The sequence below is a fragment of the Acinonyx jubatus genome, chromosome B2 (assembly GCF_027475565.1).
Source record: "Acinonyx jubatus isolate Ajub_Pintada_27869175 chromosome B2, VMU_Ajub_asm_v1.0, whole genome shotgun sequence".
Lineage (NCBI taxonomy): Eukaryota > Metazoa > Chordata > Mammalia > Carnivora > Felidae > Acinonyx > Acinonyx jubatus.
In genome coordinates, this window is record NC_069385.1 from 16,234,454 (window position 1) to 16,257,361 (window position 22,908).

General features: G+C 42.3%; 1 protein-coding gene across 7 annotated transcripts in view; it reads right to left on the minus strand.

Annotated features, from left to right (window-relative positions):
* PLEKHG1 (pleckstrin homology and RhoGEF domain containing G1) overlaps positions 1-22,908 on the minus strand; it is a 227,080-nt gene that overhangs the window by 32,995 nt on the left and 171,177 nt on the right. For 6 of the 7 annotated variants that reach the window (XM_053222103.1, XM_053222101.1, XM_053222098.1 and 3 more), the window contains 3 exons: positions 13,706-13,775; positions 5,278-5,324; positions 842-992 (listed from right to left, as the gene is read on the minus strand). In XM_053222103.1, coding sequence (XP_053078078.1) covers positions 842-992; positions 5,278-5,324; positions 13,706-13,775 — 268 coding nt within the window. Of the gene's footprint in view, positions 1-841; positions 993-5,277; positions 5,325-13,705; positions 13,776-15,075; positions 18,512-22,908 lie in introns of those variants that run through there. The other variant, XM_053222104.1, reaches the window with a different exon arrangement.

Genomic DNA, 22,908 nt, shown 5'->3' on the forward strand with positions numbered 1-22,908 from the left:
CTTTCCCCCAATTTTATCAGCTTCCCTAGAGGGTCAGACATGAGCAAGTGGGAGCTATATCTACGCTTGTTTCTTCTTTTTAAAAAATTTTTTGTTTAACATTTATTCATTTTTGAGAGTGAGAGAGACAGAGCATGAGCGGGGGAGGGGCAGAGAGAGAGGGAGACACAGAATCGGAAGCAGGCTCCAGGCTCTGAGCTATCAGCCCAGAGCCTGACGTGGGGCTCAAACTCATAGACTGTGAGATCATGACCTGAGCCGAAGTCGGATGCTCAACCACTGAGCCACCCAGGCACCCCTCTACCCTTGTTTCTAAAGCCTCCTTGAATTGTGTACAAATAATGGGAAATGAAATAAATACCCTGAAGTGATGCTAAGCCCAGCTCAAGATCACTCATCACACCCCTCATCTGTCTTCTTTTTCAGCCCTTCTCTTTGCTCAGGCAAGAGCCAATCTATGACAGCTCTGCTCCCCAACTGCCTATTGAAGCCAGGCTCGTGGAAATCAAATAAAACACACAAAAAAATCTGTTTTTCGTTAAGATGATAACTCTCTGCCTGAAACTGTTCACTGCCCGGAGTGAGGTACTCCCAAGCCCTATCAGAATCAGAGCTAAAATGAATCTTTTTGCTTGGCTGGTGTCAATGGGGCTGTGGGCCCAGAATATAAATATCTCTAATTCCTCCAAGCAGATTAGTCAGTTGTAAAGTATGAATGTGGAAAATGTTTCCATATGTCCACAGCCTTTTCTGATACTCCCCCCCCCCCCCGACTCAACTTAATATATATATGCCAAAACCCCATCCCTTGGAAGGTATTCAAGTGAGGGCAGAAACTTACATGCAAAAGGAGATGATACTTGAGAATCCGCTGAACTGGTTTCAAGAGATAGGAGCCCAGAGGCAGTGAGTGTTTCAAAGTTTCCTGACGTTCCCTGAAGAATTTGGCCAGCATCTTGTTCCGCATGCACTCTGTTAGCACAGCCACTGATCTGCAACAGGAATATATATTTTCACCCGAGTTGTAATGGTAAGATGAGTTATTCAAGTTTTAATGTATTGTTAAGATTATTTATTTATTTTGAGAGAGAGGGAGAGAGAGGATCCCAAGCAGGCTCTGCACAGTCAGCACAGAGCCCGATGCGGGGTCCAAACTCGTGAACTGTGAGATCATGACCTGAGTAGAAACCAAGAGTCAGACGCTTAACTGACTGAACTACCCAGGTGCCCCAGGTACTCAAGTTTTAATGGCCAATGTAAGTGTAAATGCCCTAAAACAGGTAGGGTAGCAACAGAGCTACAGCTAGACCAAAGTGTCTCTGGACAAATTAGAAAAAGGTATCTCTTTGGGTGGATGGATTTGAAAAAGGCACTATAGGGGGCTCCTGGCTCAGTTGGTTAAGGGTCCGACCTTGGCTCAGGTCATGATCTCACAGTTCACAAGCTCAAGCCCTGAGTTGGGCTCTGACAGCTCAGAGCCTGGAGCCTGCTTCGGATTCTGTGGCTCCCGATCTCTCTCTCTGCCCGTCTCCTGCTCGTACTCTCTCTCTCTCACAAAAATAAAAAACATTAAACAAAATTTGTTTTTTTAAAGAAAATGTACCAAGAAAAAGGAGCTCTTTCTTCAGTAGATCCAGCCCCGAGCCGGACATTTGTCACCCCTTTTGCTGGTTGCCTTTGTATCATGTACAAACCGCATGATACTCCCTGCAGATCGTTGGAGGCTGTGGCCCACGGGTTAACCTCCCTTTGAACAGATCCCTCTAATGACAATTTCTGAAACAGCTAGAGAACCTCCTCTCTTAGCAAGTGTGCCTCCCTGAGTGTGCTAGGAAACCAGGTCAGAGTTCCGTCTGCGTCCCAGCCCCGCAAAAGGTAATTAAGTAGACCCGCCCCAACATCCCCAAGGACTAGTTGAAACAGTGTTCCTACCTTATACATAAAAGCTAGTGGGCTTCTGGAGTCACACACACAAGTAAATTAAAATCTTATGTTCTCATAACTTAGAAGAAAGCAGGTGGAAGTAATTTCAGCCCCTTTCTCCCCAAGTCAGTCATGTTTTCAGGATTCATTTAGAAAATTAGAGCCAAACAACCAAACAAGACTCCTTGGAAGGAAGTGAAATGGAGGTCCGAATCAACCCATTAGAATCACTTTTGTGCCCATCTGCTTTGAGAAGTATCTGTTCAAACGAGTTTATTTCCCACATAAGTGGAGATTTCAAAACTATTCTTTATCACGTAGCCAAGGGTCTTTTCTAAGGTTCTTCAGAGGCAGAACCAGTTGCCCAGGTGCCCTTTGGCCATATGAAGGCTTGAGCTCTTACCCACAGACAGGACACCTGCAACCAATTCTGAGTGCACCAAACTCCAGATTCAGGGCACAGGCAGACATCTGAGGACAATGACCTGACAGGGCCTGCACCCCTCACCGGGGAAAGGAGGGAGGGCTTGTGTCTCTTCAAGATGAAACTATTGGGGCGTGACTAGTATGAAGAAGGTGGACATCTGTCAAGGGGTGCCGGCGACATTTAATATCCCCAGCTTGGATCCAAAGGGAGAAGAAATGTTGTCAGATGGGCTGAAACCCTCAGCGCTCTTGGCTTGTTAAGACAGGGGAACGGAAACCTGGGGCCTCAGACAGCAAACTGATTGGAGACGAGGGGACAAGAGGAAATCTTTTTCTAGGGATATGAAAACCACATGATTGGGCAAGCGCCGGACGCGCCTGCCTCACTGAGCCTGCCTGTCGAGCATCTCTCTGCTAACGTGTCTCTTTCCTTCGTCAAAGTCAAAGATATAAAATAAGAAAGAAAAGATATATACAAAACCCAAAAAGAAAAAAAAAAACACTTCCTCCAGGAAACCATTCTAAACTCTCCTCAAGGGGACTTACTCTTCCTCCTCTTCCTGTACCTTTAGCTTCTAGTACATACCACGAGTCTGGACTCCATTAATTTGTATTCACTCATTTGGTCTTCTCTAACACGCTATTGCGTGATTGCATTTAGTGGAGTTTGACGCTGAAAAAAACATAACATTTGCTAGAAGGCAAGGGATATTAGCTCCTATCTCCAGCCAGTACACGTGGAGCTTGGGACCATGCTCCATGAATGACAGGCTCTTAAAATCTGTGTCCTTGCTCAAATGATTTTGCCTGTCCTTTGACCCTGAAGCAGCCTCATATAGAAAAAGCAGCCTTTATTCTGTACTTTCCTTTCTTATTACTAAGTCAGAAAAATCTTAATAGAAACTTCCCAAACTACAAATTCAGATGTTATTTCTTTGAATGACATGTTTATGATGAAATTTACACACCCGCCCCCCAACAAGCCCCTCTAGCATCTCTCATCCTGATAATTGCATCCAGAAATGTGCTGATGCTTCAGAGTTCGAATGCTGTCCCCACCCCCCTTCCCTTGGTTAGGAGTTTAGTGGAGAAGTTGGGGGCCGATTCTGTGGTTTCTCTGGATTGGGGTGTGGTACCATGCCGGTTTTTAGCTTGCGGTCCTCGGGATTTAGTTGGGGCATTCTACAATTTTCTGCTACCTTCAGCACAGAGGTGGAAACAAATACCATAGGAGAAAGGCCTGCTTACATGAAACTGTGTAAACTGCATGTGTCTGCTCATAAGGATATGGTGACAAATGTACGAGCTGACATGTGGGTTTTGGTGTTTTTTGTTTGGATTTTAGGGAAACCTGGCCAATGCACAGTTGGGCGCTAACCAAATAAACCACTGCAGCACAATACCTTGACCCATGTCTAGAGAGGGAGACTAAACTCCTTCAATGGAAAGTATTTGTACATAAATCGCAGTCCCAGGCTTCATGCCTTTTAATCCACACTGGCTTTCTTTTTTTTTTTTTTCCTTAAAATTTTCAATTTTTATTTATTTTTGAGAGACGGAGTATGAGTGGTGGAGGGGCAGAGAGAGAGGGAGACAGAGAGAAGCCTAAGCAGGCTCCACACTGTCAGCACAGAGCCCCACGCGGGGCTCCAACTCACGAACCGCGAGATCATGACCTGAGCCAAAGTCGGACGCTTAACCGACTGAGCCACCCAGGCGCCCCTGTCCAGACTGGCTTTCCGGGGCCACTTCTGAACAGGGTTTCCATTTGTTCTTCTTTGCTGCAGCAGTACTAGGGGCTCAGCCTGCTGGCTTCTCTTCTAGGTGGATCCGGCCAACCACGTCATCCTCAGGGACATGTCTCCACCAAGACAGGTGACAGGGCACGTAGCTCTTATCTCCCTGGCTCGTCCCCCACGATAACTCCCATCAAGTTCTGCTGATCACGTGGGGGAAGTGGCAAAAAGGCACAGCGGTGGGGAGAATCACAAACCTTCAGAAACCTCACAAGGATGTAGTAGCTTTGGGTCTGAGGTTGGGGAAACCTCGATTCGGATTCTAGCTGGGCCACCCGTCAGTTATGTGGCCCTGCGAAGGCAATAAACCTATTGGAGCCTCAGTTTCTCCATCCTTACATTGGGTTGGGGCGGGGGTGATTATGCACCAGCAATTGTTGAGAACCTATTATGTGCCTGGCACTGTGATGGATGCTTTGCTTTTCTTGAATCCCTTGGCATCTCTGGATTACCATGAAGGTTAAATCCAACAACACGTTGCATTTATAGCACTTAACACAATGATTAGGACTCAATAAATGCTCAGTACAAGTCTTTTGCTGAAAAAAGAAATGCCAACAGTGTGACCCAGGGTCTTCGGTCGGCCTCCCTCACTGAAATGGGCACTCTAGTGTCCATGTGGCCCTCCCTGCACTACCCTCCTGTGTGGCTTCCGGTGTAAACGAAACGAAAGCCAAGATCCAGTGAGATGAGGAGGCCTTTTTACATAGTTCTTAGAAATTATATAGCAAAGATATAACATATCCTATCCCCAGCTAGATTATATAAACTCATTCTCAGCACATCCCAAATTTTTCAAAACACGGCACACATACAGGAGGGTCAACAGGCAAGAATCACAGCCAAATACAACAGGTTTACTTAGGTTTCCATGGAAGGACACCTCCAACCTTTTTGGTCTCCTTCACGGTCTTTCACACTTTCCCTCCCACTGGCTTTGCGGGGAGTCCCAGAGCTGAATGGATGGATATCTGGGTAGCCCGTAATCCATTGTCAGCACGCTGTGGAGACTCCCCAGGGCACCCAGTGCATGGCCAGGTTCAGGACGCCTAACACCAGCATACGTCGGACCCCTCGACCTGAAACAGTATGCAAGTGCAGAAATGTACTGTGGTATATTCCCAGCGTGTACCTTGGATAGTTAGTGCAGTACTGCGTGTAAATGTGGAACTCTTCACTCTGCAAGGAAACAAAAGAGACTTTTAGAGGCAAAAAAAAAAAAAAAAGAAAGAAAAAAAGAAAGAAAGAAAGAAAAGCACAGGCATCACCATTCATTTAAAAACGATAAGAAGAAACATCATTCATACTCGTAAATCTGGCTCTGTCGTCACACGGGCCTGTCTGAGCCCCTGTGGCAATCATCGATGTCTTTTTTTTTTTTTTTTTTCATCTATGTCTTTTTTATCTACCTTGTTTCATACCTAGAATCAACTCGAACTCATCTGGGTTCAAGAGACACTTACTGAGCACCTGCTGTGTTAGGTGAATCTGAAGGCAAAAAGGAAGAGGAGGAAAATGAGGTTTCTGCCTCAGGCACTCTAGTCCTCCCAGTAGACGGGGAAGGTGAAGAGAAATAGAATATCATCTAATTATGGTGGTAAGAACACGGGGAAATACGTGCAGGGCACAAGAAAACTGTGCTCTCAAGCCCTTGTGTATACAGTTGTCCCTGCCCACTGTCCCACCTCGCAGCCACCATGCATCCTTTGACATTGAACTTAGGCTTTTTTCCTCCAAGGAGCCTTTCCAGAGCGCTAGCCAAGCTAACTGCTCCTATGCTGGGGTTCTGTGACACCCAAATCTCTCGTAGCATTTACCAAGTGGTAGTGTCATTTCCTCCGAATCTGTGTCTCCCACTCCAGACTGTGAGTTCCTACAAAGTAGGGGCCATGTTGTGTTCACATCACGCCTGTGCAGCTACCAAATCCCCCCTCTTTTCTACTAAACCGGAAATTACCTGAGAGCAGGGTTCAAGCCTACTTTTCTGTTCGCACCAGCATGGTAGCAATGCCTCAAATGCCGTAAATGTCTGACTCACCAATGTGGGGTCCTTGCCTTTTCCTGACACCACATTCCCGGTGCCCTAGTTTCTTTCTTGGGCTTTCAAATGTCTAGTCATATTACCAAATATTGAGAAATATTAAATCAATCCTTCTCGCTCGTACAGTATTTTGTTTAAAAGGTAAAACCATGACTTCCATGCAAATATAGAATACACAGTATCAAAGATTTTATGTAACCTACTGCTCGGTGAGGAGAGCAGTAAGCTATTGTAACTGGTTTTAAGGATAAACACAAGCTTCGCGCTTAGGTCAACGGGGAATGCGGATAGGAATTTACAAACAGATATCAAACTGCTTTCTTCTATAGGGTAAAGAAATCCAATGTCCCTCTACGGGACAGTTTTCATTTGCATGCCTGTGGTCAACAATCACTGACATTGCTATCAGTTATCAAAAATTTAGAGTTAGAAGATAGTTCGAAGACGATGAGAGATGCAGAAAGTCTACTGAGTCGTATAAATTAGAAGGGTGAATTGGAAAATTCTTTCCTAGTGGAGGCACCCAGCAATCTTTGTGGTTGGTTTCAAAGTCTTTCACAATTTTCCCCCACATTGCCAAGAGGGATGCAGATGGGCAGGTGAGAGAGCAAAAACCTGGGTTTTTAAACTTTAGACTGTAAAACTTTCAGTCTGAGTAAGCAATTCAAGGCCAATGAATTATTAGTTCTTGTAAACTCTAAAATGGAATTATATTATTTAAAAGAGACATTGCATTATTTGGGTGGTATTTCATATTCTGCCTTTTTTACTTTGAAACTACTTTAGGGTGGATTAAGAAAAATTTTTTAATGTATTCATTTTTGAGACACAGAGAGACAGAGCATGAGCACGGGATGGGCAGAGAGAGAGGGAGACACAGAATCGGAAGCAGGCTCCGGGCTCCGAGCCGTCAGCACAGAGACCGACACGGGGCTCAAACTCACGGACCGTGAGATCATGACCTGAGCTGAAGCCAGACGCTTAACCGACTGAGCCACCCAGGCGCCCCAATTTGAGATTTTTTTTAACGTTTATTATTTATTTTTGAGAGAGAGAGAGACAGAGCATGAGCGGGGGAGGGGCAGAGGGAGAGGGAGACGAAAGCAGGCTCCAGGCTCTGAGCCATCAGCACAGAGCCCGACGCGGGGCTCAAACCCACCAGCCGTGAGATCATGACCCGAGCCGAAGTCGGACGGTCAACCGACTGAGCCACCCAGGCGCCCCAAGGCCGGATTTATATGTGACTGGAAGACAGTGACTTTTTCTTTTCTTTGTTTTGGGGGGGGGGTCATTTTAATACATTAATTAATTGCTTTTCCTATTTAAAAGAAATATCTACTTAGAATCCTTTCTGCTCGCTTGATGAGGATTAGATGTAAAGTTTTTTATTAGAGAAAGTCTCAAACATATTTATAAATAAGTGGAGGGGATAGTGTAAGGAATCTCCAAGCATCCATCACCTGACCTGGATATTAACTCATGGTTTATACCCACCTACTTCCCTACCACTCCGAAGCAAATTCTAGACATAGGATCATTCCACTTGTAAATATTTCAGTATACATCTCTAACGTAAAGACTTTTAAAAAGAAGCATCACCACAGTGCCACTATCACCTTTAAGTAATTCCAAACGATCATGAATGTTCAGCCGTCACTATTCAAATCTCCTATCTTCTTAATTTTCTTTTTAAAAATAGTTGGCCTATCTGATTTGGAACCCAAATAATATACAAGGCAACTGGTTGATACCTCTTAAGATCTTTTAATCTATAAGCTCCCCTTTTATCCCCCCCCCCCGCCCCCGCCCTTGCAATTTAGTTGAAGAAACCAGACTGTGTGTCCTAGAGAGTTTCTCATGGCCTGTCTTGCTGGTTATGTCCCTACGGTTTTCTTTCATGTGTCTCCCTGCCCCCTGCACTCATGTGGTTTAGGGGAAGCCTGAACAGGCTCATGTTCCATGGTTTGGCATGAATACGTCCTAATTGCATTTTACTTCCATCAGGAGGCACAGGGTGTCCGGCTGTCTTTCTCTTTGTGATGTTAACCACCAATGGTGATTATTGTCTGATTTATTAATTCGTTAGGAGCTGCCAAATGGTGGTATTTCTGGTTCTATGATTCCTTCATTTGTTAGCCAGAGTCCTTCCAAAAAAGGGACTTCCTTATGTTAACCGTTACCCCGCAGTTTGTAGTTTGTATGGAAAAGGCAGGATGGATGCTTGATAATTTTCCCTATTTTTCAGGATGAGGCATTGGCTCTCTAGCATCCTGCAAAGGCCACCACTTTGAGTTTTTTCGATCACTGTGAATTCATGAATAGAAACATCTAATGAGTTTCAGCTGTTTAAAAAAAAATTTTTTTTTTAATGTTTATTTATTTTTGAGACAGGGAGAGACAGCATGAACGAGGGAGGGTCAGAGAGAGGGAGACACAGAATCTGAAACAGGCTCCAGGCTCTGAGCTGTCAGCACAGAGCCCGATGCGGGGCTCGAAATCACGGACCGTGAGATCATGACCCGAGCCGAAGTCGGATGCCTAACTGACTGAGCCACCCAGGAGCCCCAAGTTTCAGCTGTTTTTAATTAATTGTCCTTACTGATGCTGAAATGTCCCATCTTTGGCCAGCAGGAGCCTCTCCTTTAGCATTCGTGACCTGACCTACAGCCTCCAACAGCTACCTTGTTTTCTGGAATGATAAGACGTTCCGGATCATCCTGTACATTTCCTGCCCCAGACTCATCCTTCATGGAGCCCGGATTCCTTTTGGTAGGAATTAGTATTTGGAGACCACAGTCTGGGCATCAGAGATGGTCTGGCTACTGTATTCATCGTTATTTCCAGGCCTTTTCGGTGGACAGAGCTAGGAATATGGTGTTTTTTAAAGATAAAATACATCCTTGGTTCAACCTGGCAATTCGGATTCAGGATTGGAGCATTTTTAATTAGCATCATTCTTCGTCTGTATTTTCTGCCTTTTACCAATTCTAGTTCAATGATACTGACACAAACACCTTGTTGTATCCCACAATACACTCAATTTCAGCAGAACAATACCAACACCAGCACATTTGAAATCATTATCGAAAACAGTTAAAAATGTATTTGCTGTATTTTCTCCACAGTCGATTTTAAAATCAACTGGAATTTCCTTCGTGTGATCATGCCACAAATTGGATCTATCCACAGGCTCATCATTTCATTTTGTTTTCATTTTTGGAGACTGCTTTTTTAACTTTCATTTTGTCTTATAACTATGTAAAATATTTACGTGGGTTCAAGGTCAACTCTGTAAGAAAACGCGTATTCAAAGAAGTCTAGCTTCGGTTCCTTTCCATACTAGTCTCTCTCTCCATCCCTATCGGCGGCCAATTTTTAATTTCACAGTTGATTCTTTTTTTTTTTAAAAAATAGTTAATACCAGTGTAGTTAACATACGGTGTTATATTTAGTTTATCCTTTTTTTTTTTTTAAATTCCCATTTAAATATAGGCATGTCCTTCCACATTTCTAGATAAATAAAAGCAAATTATTTGTCAGTGATTCTCAAACCTGAGTATATGTCACAACTACCTGGAGAGCTTGTTAAACAGAGATTACCGGGTTGCATTCCCAGAGTTTCTGATTCCGTAAGTTGGCTGTGGGTCTGAGGATCTGCATCCTAACAAGTTCCCAAGAGATGCTGGTGATGCTGGTGCTGCTGGTCTAGGGAGCACACTTTGAGAACCGCAGTGTTGCACACTTTTATCTACTTCTCTCTCCACCCGTCCCAGTAGTACACAGAGATACTCTTGAGTTGTTTCTACTGCTTCATACTATTCCGTTATGTGGATATGCCACGATTCATTCAAAGAGCTTCCTGTTTATTGACATTTCGGCTGTTTCTCTATATTGTATATTTCTATGTATTTCTATATATTATTTATAGAATTTATATATAATGTATATTAATAAAATACTTCTATACATGATATGCATCTATACATTGTGACGATTATTACTATAAGACTAGCACCACACTTACTGCATTTTTGTTGCTGTATCTTGGGAATAGATTTCTGGAAGGAGGACTGTGGGGTTACAGGATGACTTCAAATGTAATTTTGCTAGGCACACCCCAATTCTCCTCCACGGGGCCTGTGCTACTCGGTTCCGCCACAATCATAGTTAGCCTCACTTACTTCGTATGCTGCCACATCTTCAAACATACTACTTTTTTAAACACCTAAATTAGTTGCCAGCTTCCAAAAGTTGGAAGAGAAAAATGTCTTGAGTTCTGGCTTCTCCTGAAACAGTGTTAGATGCACGGGCCCTGGTGCCCAGTTTCATAGGACACTCACGCCCTCACAACACAGGTACCGAGGCTGCTCTAGCCCCCACCTGGGCCCACACATGCGCTACATTCACCTGGTTAAGCCCCTGAAGGCACTGGAGCGTCCAGCCTCCACAGACGAGATGAGCAAAGTGATCTGCCTGAGGTCACCCAGTAAATTAATGGCAGATAGAGCCTTTCTCTGGGTGCGCTCACACGCTCTCAGTTTCTTGCTCCTTTTCTGCCTGCCTGCTGCTGTAGTCAACCTGGGATTGAACAATTATCAGGTTGACTCTCCTAAATTTAGGAACCTTTAGGATCATTTGCAATGACAAACTTAAAAACAACGGCTGCAATGAAAATATATCCGAATTACATCATATACTTGCCCTGCATACACCTTCCCCCTAATAAAGCCTCAGGACTGTTGCACGACTGAATCGCTGTGCATTTTGTGACACCATGGCTCTATTCCAATCTTAAATTAGGCAGTTTTGATTGAAAGCAACTACATGGTCTTAACATAGAATCAAATGTATATTTGACCTTCGATTTATGAGCTCTGTGGACAATTCCAACAATGGTTTTTTACAAAAATCAATAGCCCTGAGTTAGTTAATCCTTAAATGCCTTTTACTCAATGTATGCTACCCCAATTCCTTTTTAGGACTATTTAGGGAAAAAGACAATGATAAAGAAAGCATACAAAAATAGGTATTTCCTTCTGATTAAACTCTGTCAAACTGTAATTACAGATGTAAAAATGGGACATTTAATTATGAAAGAACCAAAATAAAAGAGACAGTCAGGGATGGCCAATTGAGCATATGGGGTACTCAACTGTTTACTGAATGAATAACCAGATTAAAGAAATCTGTACGATTTTAGGGTTTCTTTGGTCATGGGGTCCCTCTCTTTCATGTGTGAGCGCTCTCTCTCTCTCTCTCTCTCTCTCTCTCTCACACACACACACACACACACACACACACAGACTTTGATTCCCGAGGAGTTTTCACTGGACGCTATGAGAAAGGCTCAATATGTAAGGGGCATATGGGTGAGGTAACATGAACTTGAGTTCATTCCAATGGTAGGAATATCCAATGTCAGTACTTTCCTGAGGATAATTTCGGTAAGCGGATAGGGGGTGTGTGTGCAAATGTGGGTGTGCGTGCCTGGGCAGTGAAGGGAGAAGGGCACCAAGGGAGGCGGGAGGAGGGGCTCAGGGGACGCGGGGTCTCTGACGATACACTTTGTCTCCCTCTTAACTGCTGTCTGGGGTCAGCCCAGCTGACAGTCGAGATAAGGGACAGAAATGAGGGTGAGGTGAAGGCAGGAAACCAAGGAAAACTGCTCCAGGTGTTTCCGGAGTCCTAACAACAGACAGATGCTCAGCTGGGAGACCGCTTGGCCTGCCCACCGGGGGGCTTTTACTTTTGTCCCCCCAAGGATGGCCCCTGCAGTCCCTTGTCCTTCTTTTCTAAGCAGCAGGTAAGAAGTACCGTATTCCCCTTTGGTCAGGAAGGATTTCTGTAATCTCCACATACCACAAAAGCAAGGTCAAAGATGAGTCTCTGCGTAAGCCCCAGTGATTCAGATAAAAGCAGAAGTCAATTGCCAGCTTTCCCTCTTTCATTAATGGCCTCTCAATTAAAGCAATTTTCCATTCCTCCCCAGAGTGGAGCAGCTGGTTGTGTTTCAGAAATCGTAACATCTTCTAAATTTCAGGGTGCTGAGTGAAAAGCAGGCTGTGCCAGAACCGAACGCTCGCTGCTTACATGTGAAAGTGCGGAGTGCCCAAGTTAGTCTTCTAATTAAACTTGGCAATATTACAATGAAAGATAAGATCTGGGAGTTGGCAACGTGGCGCATAAACAAACTTTTATGTGAATAATTAAGCCGGAGCTAAGCATATGCTGGACCGTCTTTAATCAACTTGTGATTACAGTTACCGGTAAAAGCCCCAGCGTTTCCGATGGTTTCCATGTTGTTTATGCGCTGTGGCTATTCTCACATATCTACTCTGATATATACTCAGCACCTCTTTTTACCCCCTTTCTCCCTCTGCCACTTGCCTGCTCTTTTTTAAATTCCTACCCTTCTGGAGAATCAATTATGACACAGGCAACGTGTGAGAAGAATTGTGTAAGCATGCGTGCACATTGTACATGTTAACACGCTGACATCCACACAGCCGCCCACCATCGGGAGTATTTTATACGCAAGCCCATCAACTGCCTTTAAGGAATCATGCTTCAAGAAAACCCAGAGTGTTGTGATGGGATTCAGTACCACTGGATGGATCTGTGGCCGTAAGAAATGACCCTGTGAAACACGGCCTGAGCCAGGGTCAGACATCTCAAAGTTCACAGTGCACTCTGGAGTGTTAAATGAGGTGCTAATTCTTGGTTGATCCCAAAGTACCATCACGAACCTTGCCTAAACCTTTGCACACTTGAAACCACAACTGCAGAAATCACATGAAGGTTTGCTGAAAATCATTTCCACTAGACCTTTTCCAAATGAAAGCTACTGAATGTTTAAGACAAACTTAAGATAGGATTCTATATATAGCAGGTAGGTAGCAAGTGAGAAAAGAGTGTAAAGGATTGTCTTGTATGTTTCAGAATCCTGGTACAGAGCTGACCATTTAAGCTTTAACGGTCAGAGCCTTTTCTTATATTTTTCTCAGCCATCAATGCAGCTTAAGAAAAATGTAGGAAAATGAGAGCGCATATTTAAGATAGAAGAGATTAATTCTGCCATCTCTTTATTCCCCAGTGATAATTATATAGCCTCGGCTAGCACCACGTACATTATATATAGAATCCCTAGATTCCAACAGATTTTTGTAACTGGTCTTGTGGTATTTCATATGTATTATTTTTCAAATGTTATCCTATTCTGCGTTTTTCCTCCCCACCAAGATTAATTTTTTTTTTTCCCTAGGAAAGATGAGTAAACATCATTCAGTTACTATGTAAGTTCAAGGACAACTACTAAGTTAGTACTTCCTAACTTACTAGGGACAGTAACAGTATTTTTTTTTCCTTGCTAGTGGAAAAAAAACAACAAAAAACAGAGCGAAGAGAGATTAGTGGCTAACTTCATCCAATATGGAACAAACCAGTCATTTTAACTTTAAAATGAAAACAATTTGCAATCTGTGCCTGTCTTGGTTGGCCAAGAGAAATGAACCTTGCTTACCTTGGACACAAAACATTCTGCTATGGCCACAGGATCGTTTTCACAGTTTTCCAAATCTTGTAGAAGTTCACTAAAAAAAAAAAAAAAAAAAAAAAAGCCAGAAAGTATTATAGTTTGATTATCGAGGACATTTTATATAACTTAGAAGTCTATACATTTATAGGGCATTTACAAGGAATCTTTTTTTTTTTTTTTTTTTTTTAAGAAAGCTTTTACTAGTGGTCAAAGCCAAAGTGCACCTTCAAGGTGGGAGAGCGGGCAGCCCAGAGCTGGCAACTGCTGTGAGGAATCACATTTAACTGGATAACTGATGACCCATTGTCATTTTATCCAAAGCTTCCATTAGGGACTTGCCCAAGGTCATGGTGCAGCAGGGATTTAAACACAGGTCCAACCCATAACTCTCCCACCTAGAGATAAGCCCAGCCTGACACTGAAGTCTTCTACACGGTTGGCATTGTCTGTACACATGTTTACATACACTTACTCATTCATCACATAGCTGTCTAGGGGCCGAATGCTAGGCAAGGCACTAAGAACAAACACATCAGTGAGCCAAATGACATATGGTCTGTAAGTGCTTGGAGCTCGGAATCTATTGGGAGAGTCAGACATTCCATCAAAGGTCACACACACTAACAAATTTAAAATTATAAACAGAGAGGGGCACCTGGCTGGCTCAGTTGGTACAGCATGTGACTCTCGATCTCGGGGTCATGAATTCAAGCCCCACATCGGGAGTCGAACTAATTTAAAATAAGATAAGATAAGATAAGATAAGATAAGATAAAATAAAATAAAATAATAAATGGGGATAGTGCTCTAAAAGAAAGCTACACTGGGAGGAAATATTTTTCCTCAGATGAAAAATCTTATTTTTTTAACGGGAATATAATTATTTTAAGTAACTGCATAATATTTCATTGTGTGGCTATACCATAAGTAATGGAACTAATCTCCTACTGTTGGATAAAAGTCTATCAATGGAATTCCTGGGTCAAAGGCTATCGCGGGGCTATATGTTAACACATTTCCAAATTACACGTTGTATAAGTTGTATTAATATATATTTTACATGTTTATTTTAATTAGAGATATATATTTAATAAAAATGTAAACAGTTCTACAGGAATTACAATAAAAACAAACAGTTTCTTGTTTTCCATTTCCCATGCTGGACCGCCATCCTCCAGAAGCATTCTCCACTTCTTCTGTTTCTGCTGTATGTATCCACAGCTCTAAACATGCCGGTAACGCATTTTCAGTATTTTTTGAGCTATTATTTCCTTCTTAATTTGCCCAGACTTCCCTTCATCCCTTCATCTTGCCAACAATCTCTCTCATGAAATTTGATTAAAGTCAGAGCTTACATTTTGATGACCGTGTCAATATTATTCTTAGCTGAGCCCTGGAGTATACCATAATTCTATTTCCTTTCGTGTAACACCAGGTTTCCCCTGGAGTTAAAGTCGTCCTTTTTTTTCCCCCTTAGTTTTCAAATATACACCAGTTGTCCTCAAACTTTACGGGAAGCATAATTCTTTGCCTCGCTGCGTTCAAACATCAGATCATCTACTGGTCGGTCGTCTTCTTTCTTCGTGACCTCCCTGCTGGAGCCCTTGGTCCTTCCACTCTGCTCTCACCTAGACGGGCTGCTCTCCCAGGCCTGCGGCGTTGTCTCTTCAACCCCATCCCGATGATGCAGATCACCTGGTTCCCGTGTTACATGCCCCGCTTCTTAGATACCATTTCAGATGTATCCTTCTTTTTGAGATTACGACATCCAGTAGCTGTCTGAGTAAGGGCAGTAGGCAGTAAATTTTCTGACACTCTTCCTGTTTTAGAATGTTCTCCTTTCACACTTTGCTGATCATGTCAGTGGATACAGAATTCTTGGTTGGAAATGATCTTCTCTGAGTATTTGGGAAACTATCTGTTGCTCTCTGAATTCCAATGCTGCTGAGAAGTCCAATAACATTCTGATCCATGATCCAGGTTTCATGTGACCTGATTTTCTATTCTGGAAGCTCTTAAGAGTTTTTGCCTTGTTAACATACTTCTGAAATTCGGTGATGGCCCACTTTGGGGTGAGTCTTTTCATGCACGAAGCCAACTTGACTATTTGGGAAATGTTCTTGAGCAATTGCTTCTCAAAGTGACCCCCAGGTCCTGAGGTCCTGAGACCTCTTCAGGGGGCCGATAAGGTCACTATTTCTATAACAATTCTTGGACAATTTTGGATTTTTTTTTTACATTCATTCTTTCATGAGGCTACAGTGGGCTTTTTCAGATGGAAATTAGAAGCAGACTATGAATGCAGCTGTTTTCTAGTAAGTCAGACAATAAACTTGTGAAAATGGAAAACAATTCCAACACACACACACGTTAGTGAAAAAGAACAGTAAAATTATTTTTCTAAAAATGGGTGCTTATTATTGAATAAATTGAAATTTTAACAATTTTTCAGTTTTAATTTCTATCATGGTAAAGAAAACATCATAAGCCATCAACAAAAAAAGCTTTTTGGGTCCTTAGTAATTCTGAAGCATGTACAGATCCTGGGACCAAAAAGCTAAGGAACTTTTGTTCCTAAATTAGGTCTTTGATATTTCCTCTCCTCCATTTTCACTTCTCTCTTTGAAGCTCCTACTATTCACATTGAATTTTTGTATGTTTATTTTTGAGAGAGAGAGAGAGAGAGAGAGAGCCTGCATGTTCAAACGGTAGAAGGGCAGAGAGAGAGGGAGACAAAGAATCCGAAGCAGCTCCAGGCTCTGAGCTGTCAGCACAGAGCCCCATGTGGGGCTTGAACTCATGAACCACGAGATCGTGACCTGAGCACAAGTCGGACACTTAACTGACTGAGCCATCCAGGTGCCTCCTATTATTCACATTTTCGATCTCTTGGTGTGATACTCTAATCTTTCTTATTCTTCCTCTATCTTCCATCATCTTGTTTATTGTTCATTTTCTGGGAGACTTCAATTTCATTTTCTGTCCCCTCTGTTGAACGTTTTCATTTCTTCTATTTGATTCTTAATTTCAAGGTATTTTTTTAAATAGGCTGTTTAGGTGGTTCTTATGTTTCTGTTCCTGTGAGTGCAAAATTTCTCCTCTCCAAGGATGATGATATTACTATTATTATTATTTATTATTTTGGGCCTTTCTTTCCTGCTCTTTGCTTTCTGCTGAGCTCTCTTTACACCGTTTGATCATTTTGGCTTCTGTCATTCATGTTAGAGGCTCTTCCCAAATATCTGGGGATATTAAATTGTCCTTTCATGGTTGAAAATGAGACACGGCAATGGCAACTGTAAACTATATAAGTGGAGCTTTCCATGGGATCCTGGTCCCTCAAGGCAGCTGTCCTCAAACTTTGTGGTATCCAGACCCATGCACAGAGTCTAAAAAATTCTTTATGTGGATCATATCCCTGGATATTTATTTGAAAAAACTAAATATTTTAGAAAACTGACCAATTCATATAACAAACCCAATACATGTTAATATGATAACGTTCTGTGAAAACCAGGTTTTATAAAACAAAGTTTGGTGAGAAGACTAGTGTTGTTTTACATTTTTGTAAATCTCCGATGTCGACCCCAACGGAACACAGATGGATTACTTCTGCATTCAATCTGCTACAATCTGTTATTCTGATTGAAGTACGCAGAAAACAATCTAGCCTCACCCGGATACGTCACTAGAAAACAGAGGAGACTTTGAATAGCCTATTAAGTGTGGTTATGCTTCTTTGATATTACACTGAAACTGAACACATGGCAGTTTCTTAGGTATCTGTTGGAGTCTGAAACCATACCAAGGCACTATACCCTGTTACTTTAAAATCCATTGGTCTATTTTGGGCGTCTGGGTGGCTCAGTCACTTGAGTGTCTGACTTAGGCTCAGGTCATGATCTTGCGGTTTGTGAGATCGAGCCCCGTGTCGGACTCTGTGCTGACCTCTCAGAGCCTGGAGCCCACTTCGGATTCTGTGTGTCTCTCTTTCTCTCTGCCCCTCCCCTGCTCATGTTCTGTATCTCTCTGTCTCAAAAATAAATAAAAACATTAAAAAATAAAATAAAATCCATTGGTGTATCTTGCACATTGAAAGGACCCTTTACCAATGCAAGATTTCATGATGGTCCCAATATCAAACATCCATTCCTAATATTCCCATAAAAACATCCCCTTTGTAAGATTATTAATACTTTGGAAAATACAGTTCCAATATTTGTATCAATATCTCTTACAGGTAGATGGGTATGAATTAAAGATAGTTGACATCTAATCATTGGGACCTAAACACTGGATGAAGAGAATAGGTTGAAGAAAAATAATAGCCAAAGAAGCAACATTTCTGGGCCAGTGATTTCCATTACCGGAGGATGGCATGCTCAGGACATAGGTTTTGTGTCCAGGGATTTCATTATAAATCCTCTGTCTGCTCAGAGAATAATTTTGAGCAGAATCCATCGTGGCTTAATAGAAATACTCCTTGACAATATTTAACTCCCTATGTTCTTTTTAAAATTTTTTTTTGGAAGTTTCAGGGTTTATTTGTTACAGCAACTACCGTACCTTAAGTAACACATGGAGAATATTAAAATAAATCAGCAAGCATAATATTAAAAGGAAATAGAAAACCTGAATAATAATCCATTTTCATAAATATACACACACACAAATAGCTCTCTGGGAAACTAGATGAAAGATAGTATGAATCAAGACATGAAATGTCATTGGATGTAGTCCTACTCATCTATGTTCAGTTTTGCTACCCGTGCTTTTGATGTCACATCCAAGAAATCACTGCCAAGACCGATGTCAAGAAGTTTTCCCCGTACATTTTCTTCAAAAAGTTTTTTACAGTTCTAGGTATTTTATTTTACTCCTCAGTCTCTTCTGAGTTGATTTTGGTGTGTAGTGCCAGACAGGGGTCCAAATTAATTCTTTTTCATGTGGACATCCAGTTTTTTCAACACCACTTGTTGAAGAGTCTCTCACTGCCCCATTGCATGTTGATGGCACCCTATTTGAAGATCAGCTGATTGTATATTACATGAATTTATTTCCGGGTTGTCTATCCTGTTCCATTGGACGATGTATCTATCTTTATACCACTGCCATACTGTTTTAATTTCTGTGGCTTTGTAATACATTTTAATTTCTGTGGCTTGTAATACATTTTGAAATCAGGAAGTAGGATGCCTCTAGTTTTGTTCTTTTTGCTCAAGATTTCTTTGGTTTTGCAGAGCCTGATACAGTTCCATAATAATTTTAGGATTTTTTTTTTCTATATAACTGCAATTGGGATTTTAATAAGGATTGCAGTGAAGCACTGGGTGTCATATGCGAGAGATGAATCACGTGGTTCTACTCCTGAAGCCAAGGCTATGCTGTAGGTTAATTAACTTGCATTTAAATTAAAAAAATAATTTAAAAAGAGGAAAAAAATAGGGATTGCAGTGAATCTGTAGATTGGGAAGTATGGAATTTTTTTAAAAATTCATTAATTTCTTTATTGTTTAGCTTATATCCAAGTTCGTTAGCATATAGTGCAACAATCTCAGGAGTAGATTCCTTAATGCCCTTTACTCATTTAGCCCATCCACCCCCCACACCCCCTCCAGCAGCCCCCTGTTTGTTCTCTATATTTAAGAGTCTCTTCTGTTTTGTCCCCCTCCCTGTTTTTATATTATTGTTGCTTCCCTTCCCTTATGCTCATCTGTTTTGTATCTTAAATTCCTCACAGGAGTGAAGTCATACGGTATTTGTCTTTCTCTGACTAATTTCGCTTAGCGTAATACCCTCTAGATTCCATCCACGTAGTTGCAGATGGCAAAACTTCATTCTTTTTGATTGCCGAGTAATACTCCATTGTAGATATATATATCACGTCTTCTTTATCCATTCATCCATTGATGGACATTCCATACTTTGGCTCTTGTTGATAGCGCTGCCATAAACACCGAGGTGCATATGCCCCTTTGAAACAGCACACCTGTCTCCCTTAGGTAAATACCTAGTAGTGCAATTGCTGGGTTGGAGCGTGGTTCTATTTTTAATTTTTTGGAGGAACTTCCATCCCGTTTTCCAGAGTGGCTGCACCACTTTGCATTCCCACCAGCAGTGCAAAAGAGATCCCCTTTCTCCGCATCCTCGCCAACATCTGTTGTTGCCTGAGTTGCTAATGTTCGCCATTCTGACAGGTGTCAGGTGGTATCTCATTGTGGTTTGGATTTGTATTTCCCTGATGATGACTGATGTGGAGCATTTTTTCATGTGTCTGTTAGCCATCTAGATGTCCTCTTTGGAGAAGTGTCTATTCATGTCTTTTGCCCATTTCTGCACTGGATTATTCATTTTTGGGGTGTCGCGTTTGATATGTTCTTTATAGATTTTGGATACTAACCCTTTATCTGATAGGCCATTTGCATTCCGTTGGTTGCCTTTTAGTTTTGCTGATTGTTTCCTTCGCTGTGCAGAAGTTTTTTATTTCGATGAGGTCCCAATAGTAAAAACCCCCACAAGTCAGGTGTCAAGGGCATTCCAAGAGGCTCCTGGCAGCCGGGGCGAGCAGCGCCAAGCCCCAAGGGCAGGACGGAGCCTCAGCTGAGAACCGTGTGGACCCAGCGCAGACTCCCCCGCCACCCCAGGCCCAGTGGGGCCCGGCCGGCAGCTTTATGCCACCATTGGCAAGTTAGAAACCACTTTTGTTTTCACGTTTGTTTTACTTTTTTCCCCGTGCCTCCGGAGACGTGTTGAGTAAGAAGTTGCTGCGGGCAAGATCAAAGAGGTTTTTGCCCGCCTTCTCCTAGAGGATTTTGATGGCTTCCTGTCCTACATTGAGGTCTTTCATCCATTTTGAGTTTCTTTTTGTGTCTGGTGTAAGAAAGTGGTCCAGGTCCATTTTTCTGCATGTCGCTGTCCAGTTTTCCCAGCACCACTTGCTGAAGAGACTGTCTTTAATCCATTGGATATTCTTTCCTACTTTGTCAAATATTAATTGGTCTACATTTGTGGGTCCAATTCTGGGTTCTCTTGTCTATTCCACTGGTCTATGTATCTGCTTTTGTGCCAGGACCATACTGTCTCGATGACTGTAATACGGTCTTGAAGTCTGGGATTGTGATGCCTCCAGCTTCGGTTTTCTTTTTTCGAGATTGCCTTGGCTATTCGGGGTCTTTTCTGGTTCCAGACAAATTTTAGGACTGTTTGTTCTAGCTCTGTGAAGAATGCTGGTGTGATTTTGAGAGGGATTGCTTAACTCCCTGTGTTCTAAATGTTATGCTAATCAAGCTCCTCTGAGGTTTAACTTCATCTCCTAGTGGACTGGCTGGAGGAAGTGTCTCAGGGGACCCACCCAAGCTCCAGGTACAACTCACCTGTAAATGAGTGGCTGGCATTTGTTGCTCAAACCACAGGGTGGGAGGGAGCTGGGATGGAGCTGAGACGCCTTCTAGTCCCAACCCCTAATTTTAAGGTTAGGAAATCATGGCTCATACAAGGGAAGTAGCTTACCTTAGTTCACACAGCTAAAAATTAATGGCCACAACTGGGGCGAGTAACAGGGCTGTTGAATCCCAGGCCTGCACTCTATTTTAAACACATGTATTGAATGACTTATTTCCTGACCAACTCTAGAAAGCTGAGGTTTCTTCAATGGGAGACCTTGTCTACCTGGGAGCCCTAGCTGGAGTCACCAGGCTAGCTTTCCTTTGCAATCATTTTCTATAATAGGACAAACACAAAAAATGGGAACAGTGAGGAAAAAGTAACGGGATTGCTTTCGTGCTCTGGTCATAAGGGCCATCATCCTAATGTATGTGGCCCACCATCTTGTTTGCTCTCCACTCGACAATAATTATTGAAAGCCTCCATGGCAGGCATTGTTACAGGTATGGAGGTACGGGACAAAGAACGTGGGCAAAAGTCCTGTCCTATGGTGCTTACGCCCTGACCAGAGGTGCTACATGTTAATAACTGAATAAATAAAGAGCACGATAGCAAACGAAAGACAAATGTGGGCAAGGATGTGAAGAACGCAAATCTTGTACACTGTTGGTGGGAACAGAAAATGGTGCAGCCCCCATGGAAAGCAGTTCTTAAAAAAATTAAACATAGAACTGACATGTGAGCCAGGTATTGGATTTCTGGGTGTTTATCCAAAAGAAACGAAATCAGGAACATGAAGAGATATTAACACACCCATGGTCATTGCAGTACTATTCACAATAGCCAAGATGTGGAAACAACTTAATCCGTCAGTGGATAAAGAAAACATGGTATGTACATACAATGAAATATCATTCATCCTTTACAAAGGGAGGAAATTCTGTAATATGTGATAACATGGATAGGCCTTGAAGACATGCTAAGTGAGACAAGCCAGTCACAAAGGACACAGACAGTATGACTCCACTTACTTGAGGAATCTAAAGTAGTCAACTTCAGAGACTCAAATAGTAGAATGGCAGATCCCAGGGGTTTGCAGGGGGAAGGGGGAGCAAATGGAGGCGTTGCTAATCAATGGGCAAAAAGTCCCAGTTAAACAAGATGAATAAATTCTAGACATCTGCTGTACAACACAGTGCCTAAGTTAACAATAACGTATTGCACACTTTAAAATTTGGCCAAGAAGATAACACGTTAAGCATTCTTATATAATAAAAAATAAAATTTGAAAACACCATTTTTCTAAAAATAGAAAAACTTGGGGGTATCTGGGTGGCTCAGTTAGGTAAGGGTCCAACTCGTGATTTCAATTCAGGTCATGATCTTATGGTTTGTCAGACTGAGCCCTGTGTTGGGCTCTGTACTGACAGTGTGGGGCCTGCTTGGGATTCTCTCTTTCCCTCTCTCTCTCTGCCCCTGCCTTGCTCTCTCTCTCTCTCCCTCTCAAAACACACACACACACACACACACACACACACACACACACACACACACACAAAACAAAAACCAGAAAAATCTAAACGAAATTACAGTAGAAACTCACATATCATAATGTATTATCACTTAATAAGAAACGTTTATGTGAAAAATAGTACAGTATTGGTTCTACTGAAAACAAAACAACATAATATGACATTATACTATGTGATACGAAGCAGAAAGGGCAATGTGGGGAGAGCAATTGAGGCTGGGTGGTGGGGGAAGAGCGTTGGGGCAGTCATGGAAAACTCTTGTTGGAGGTGATA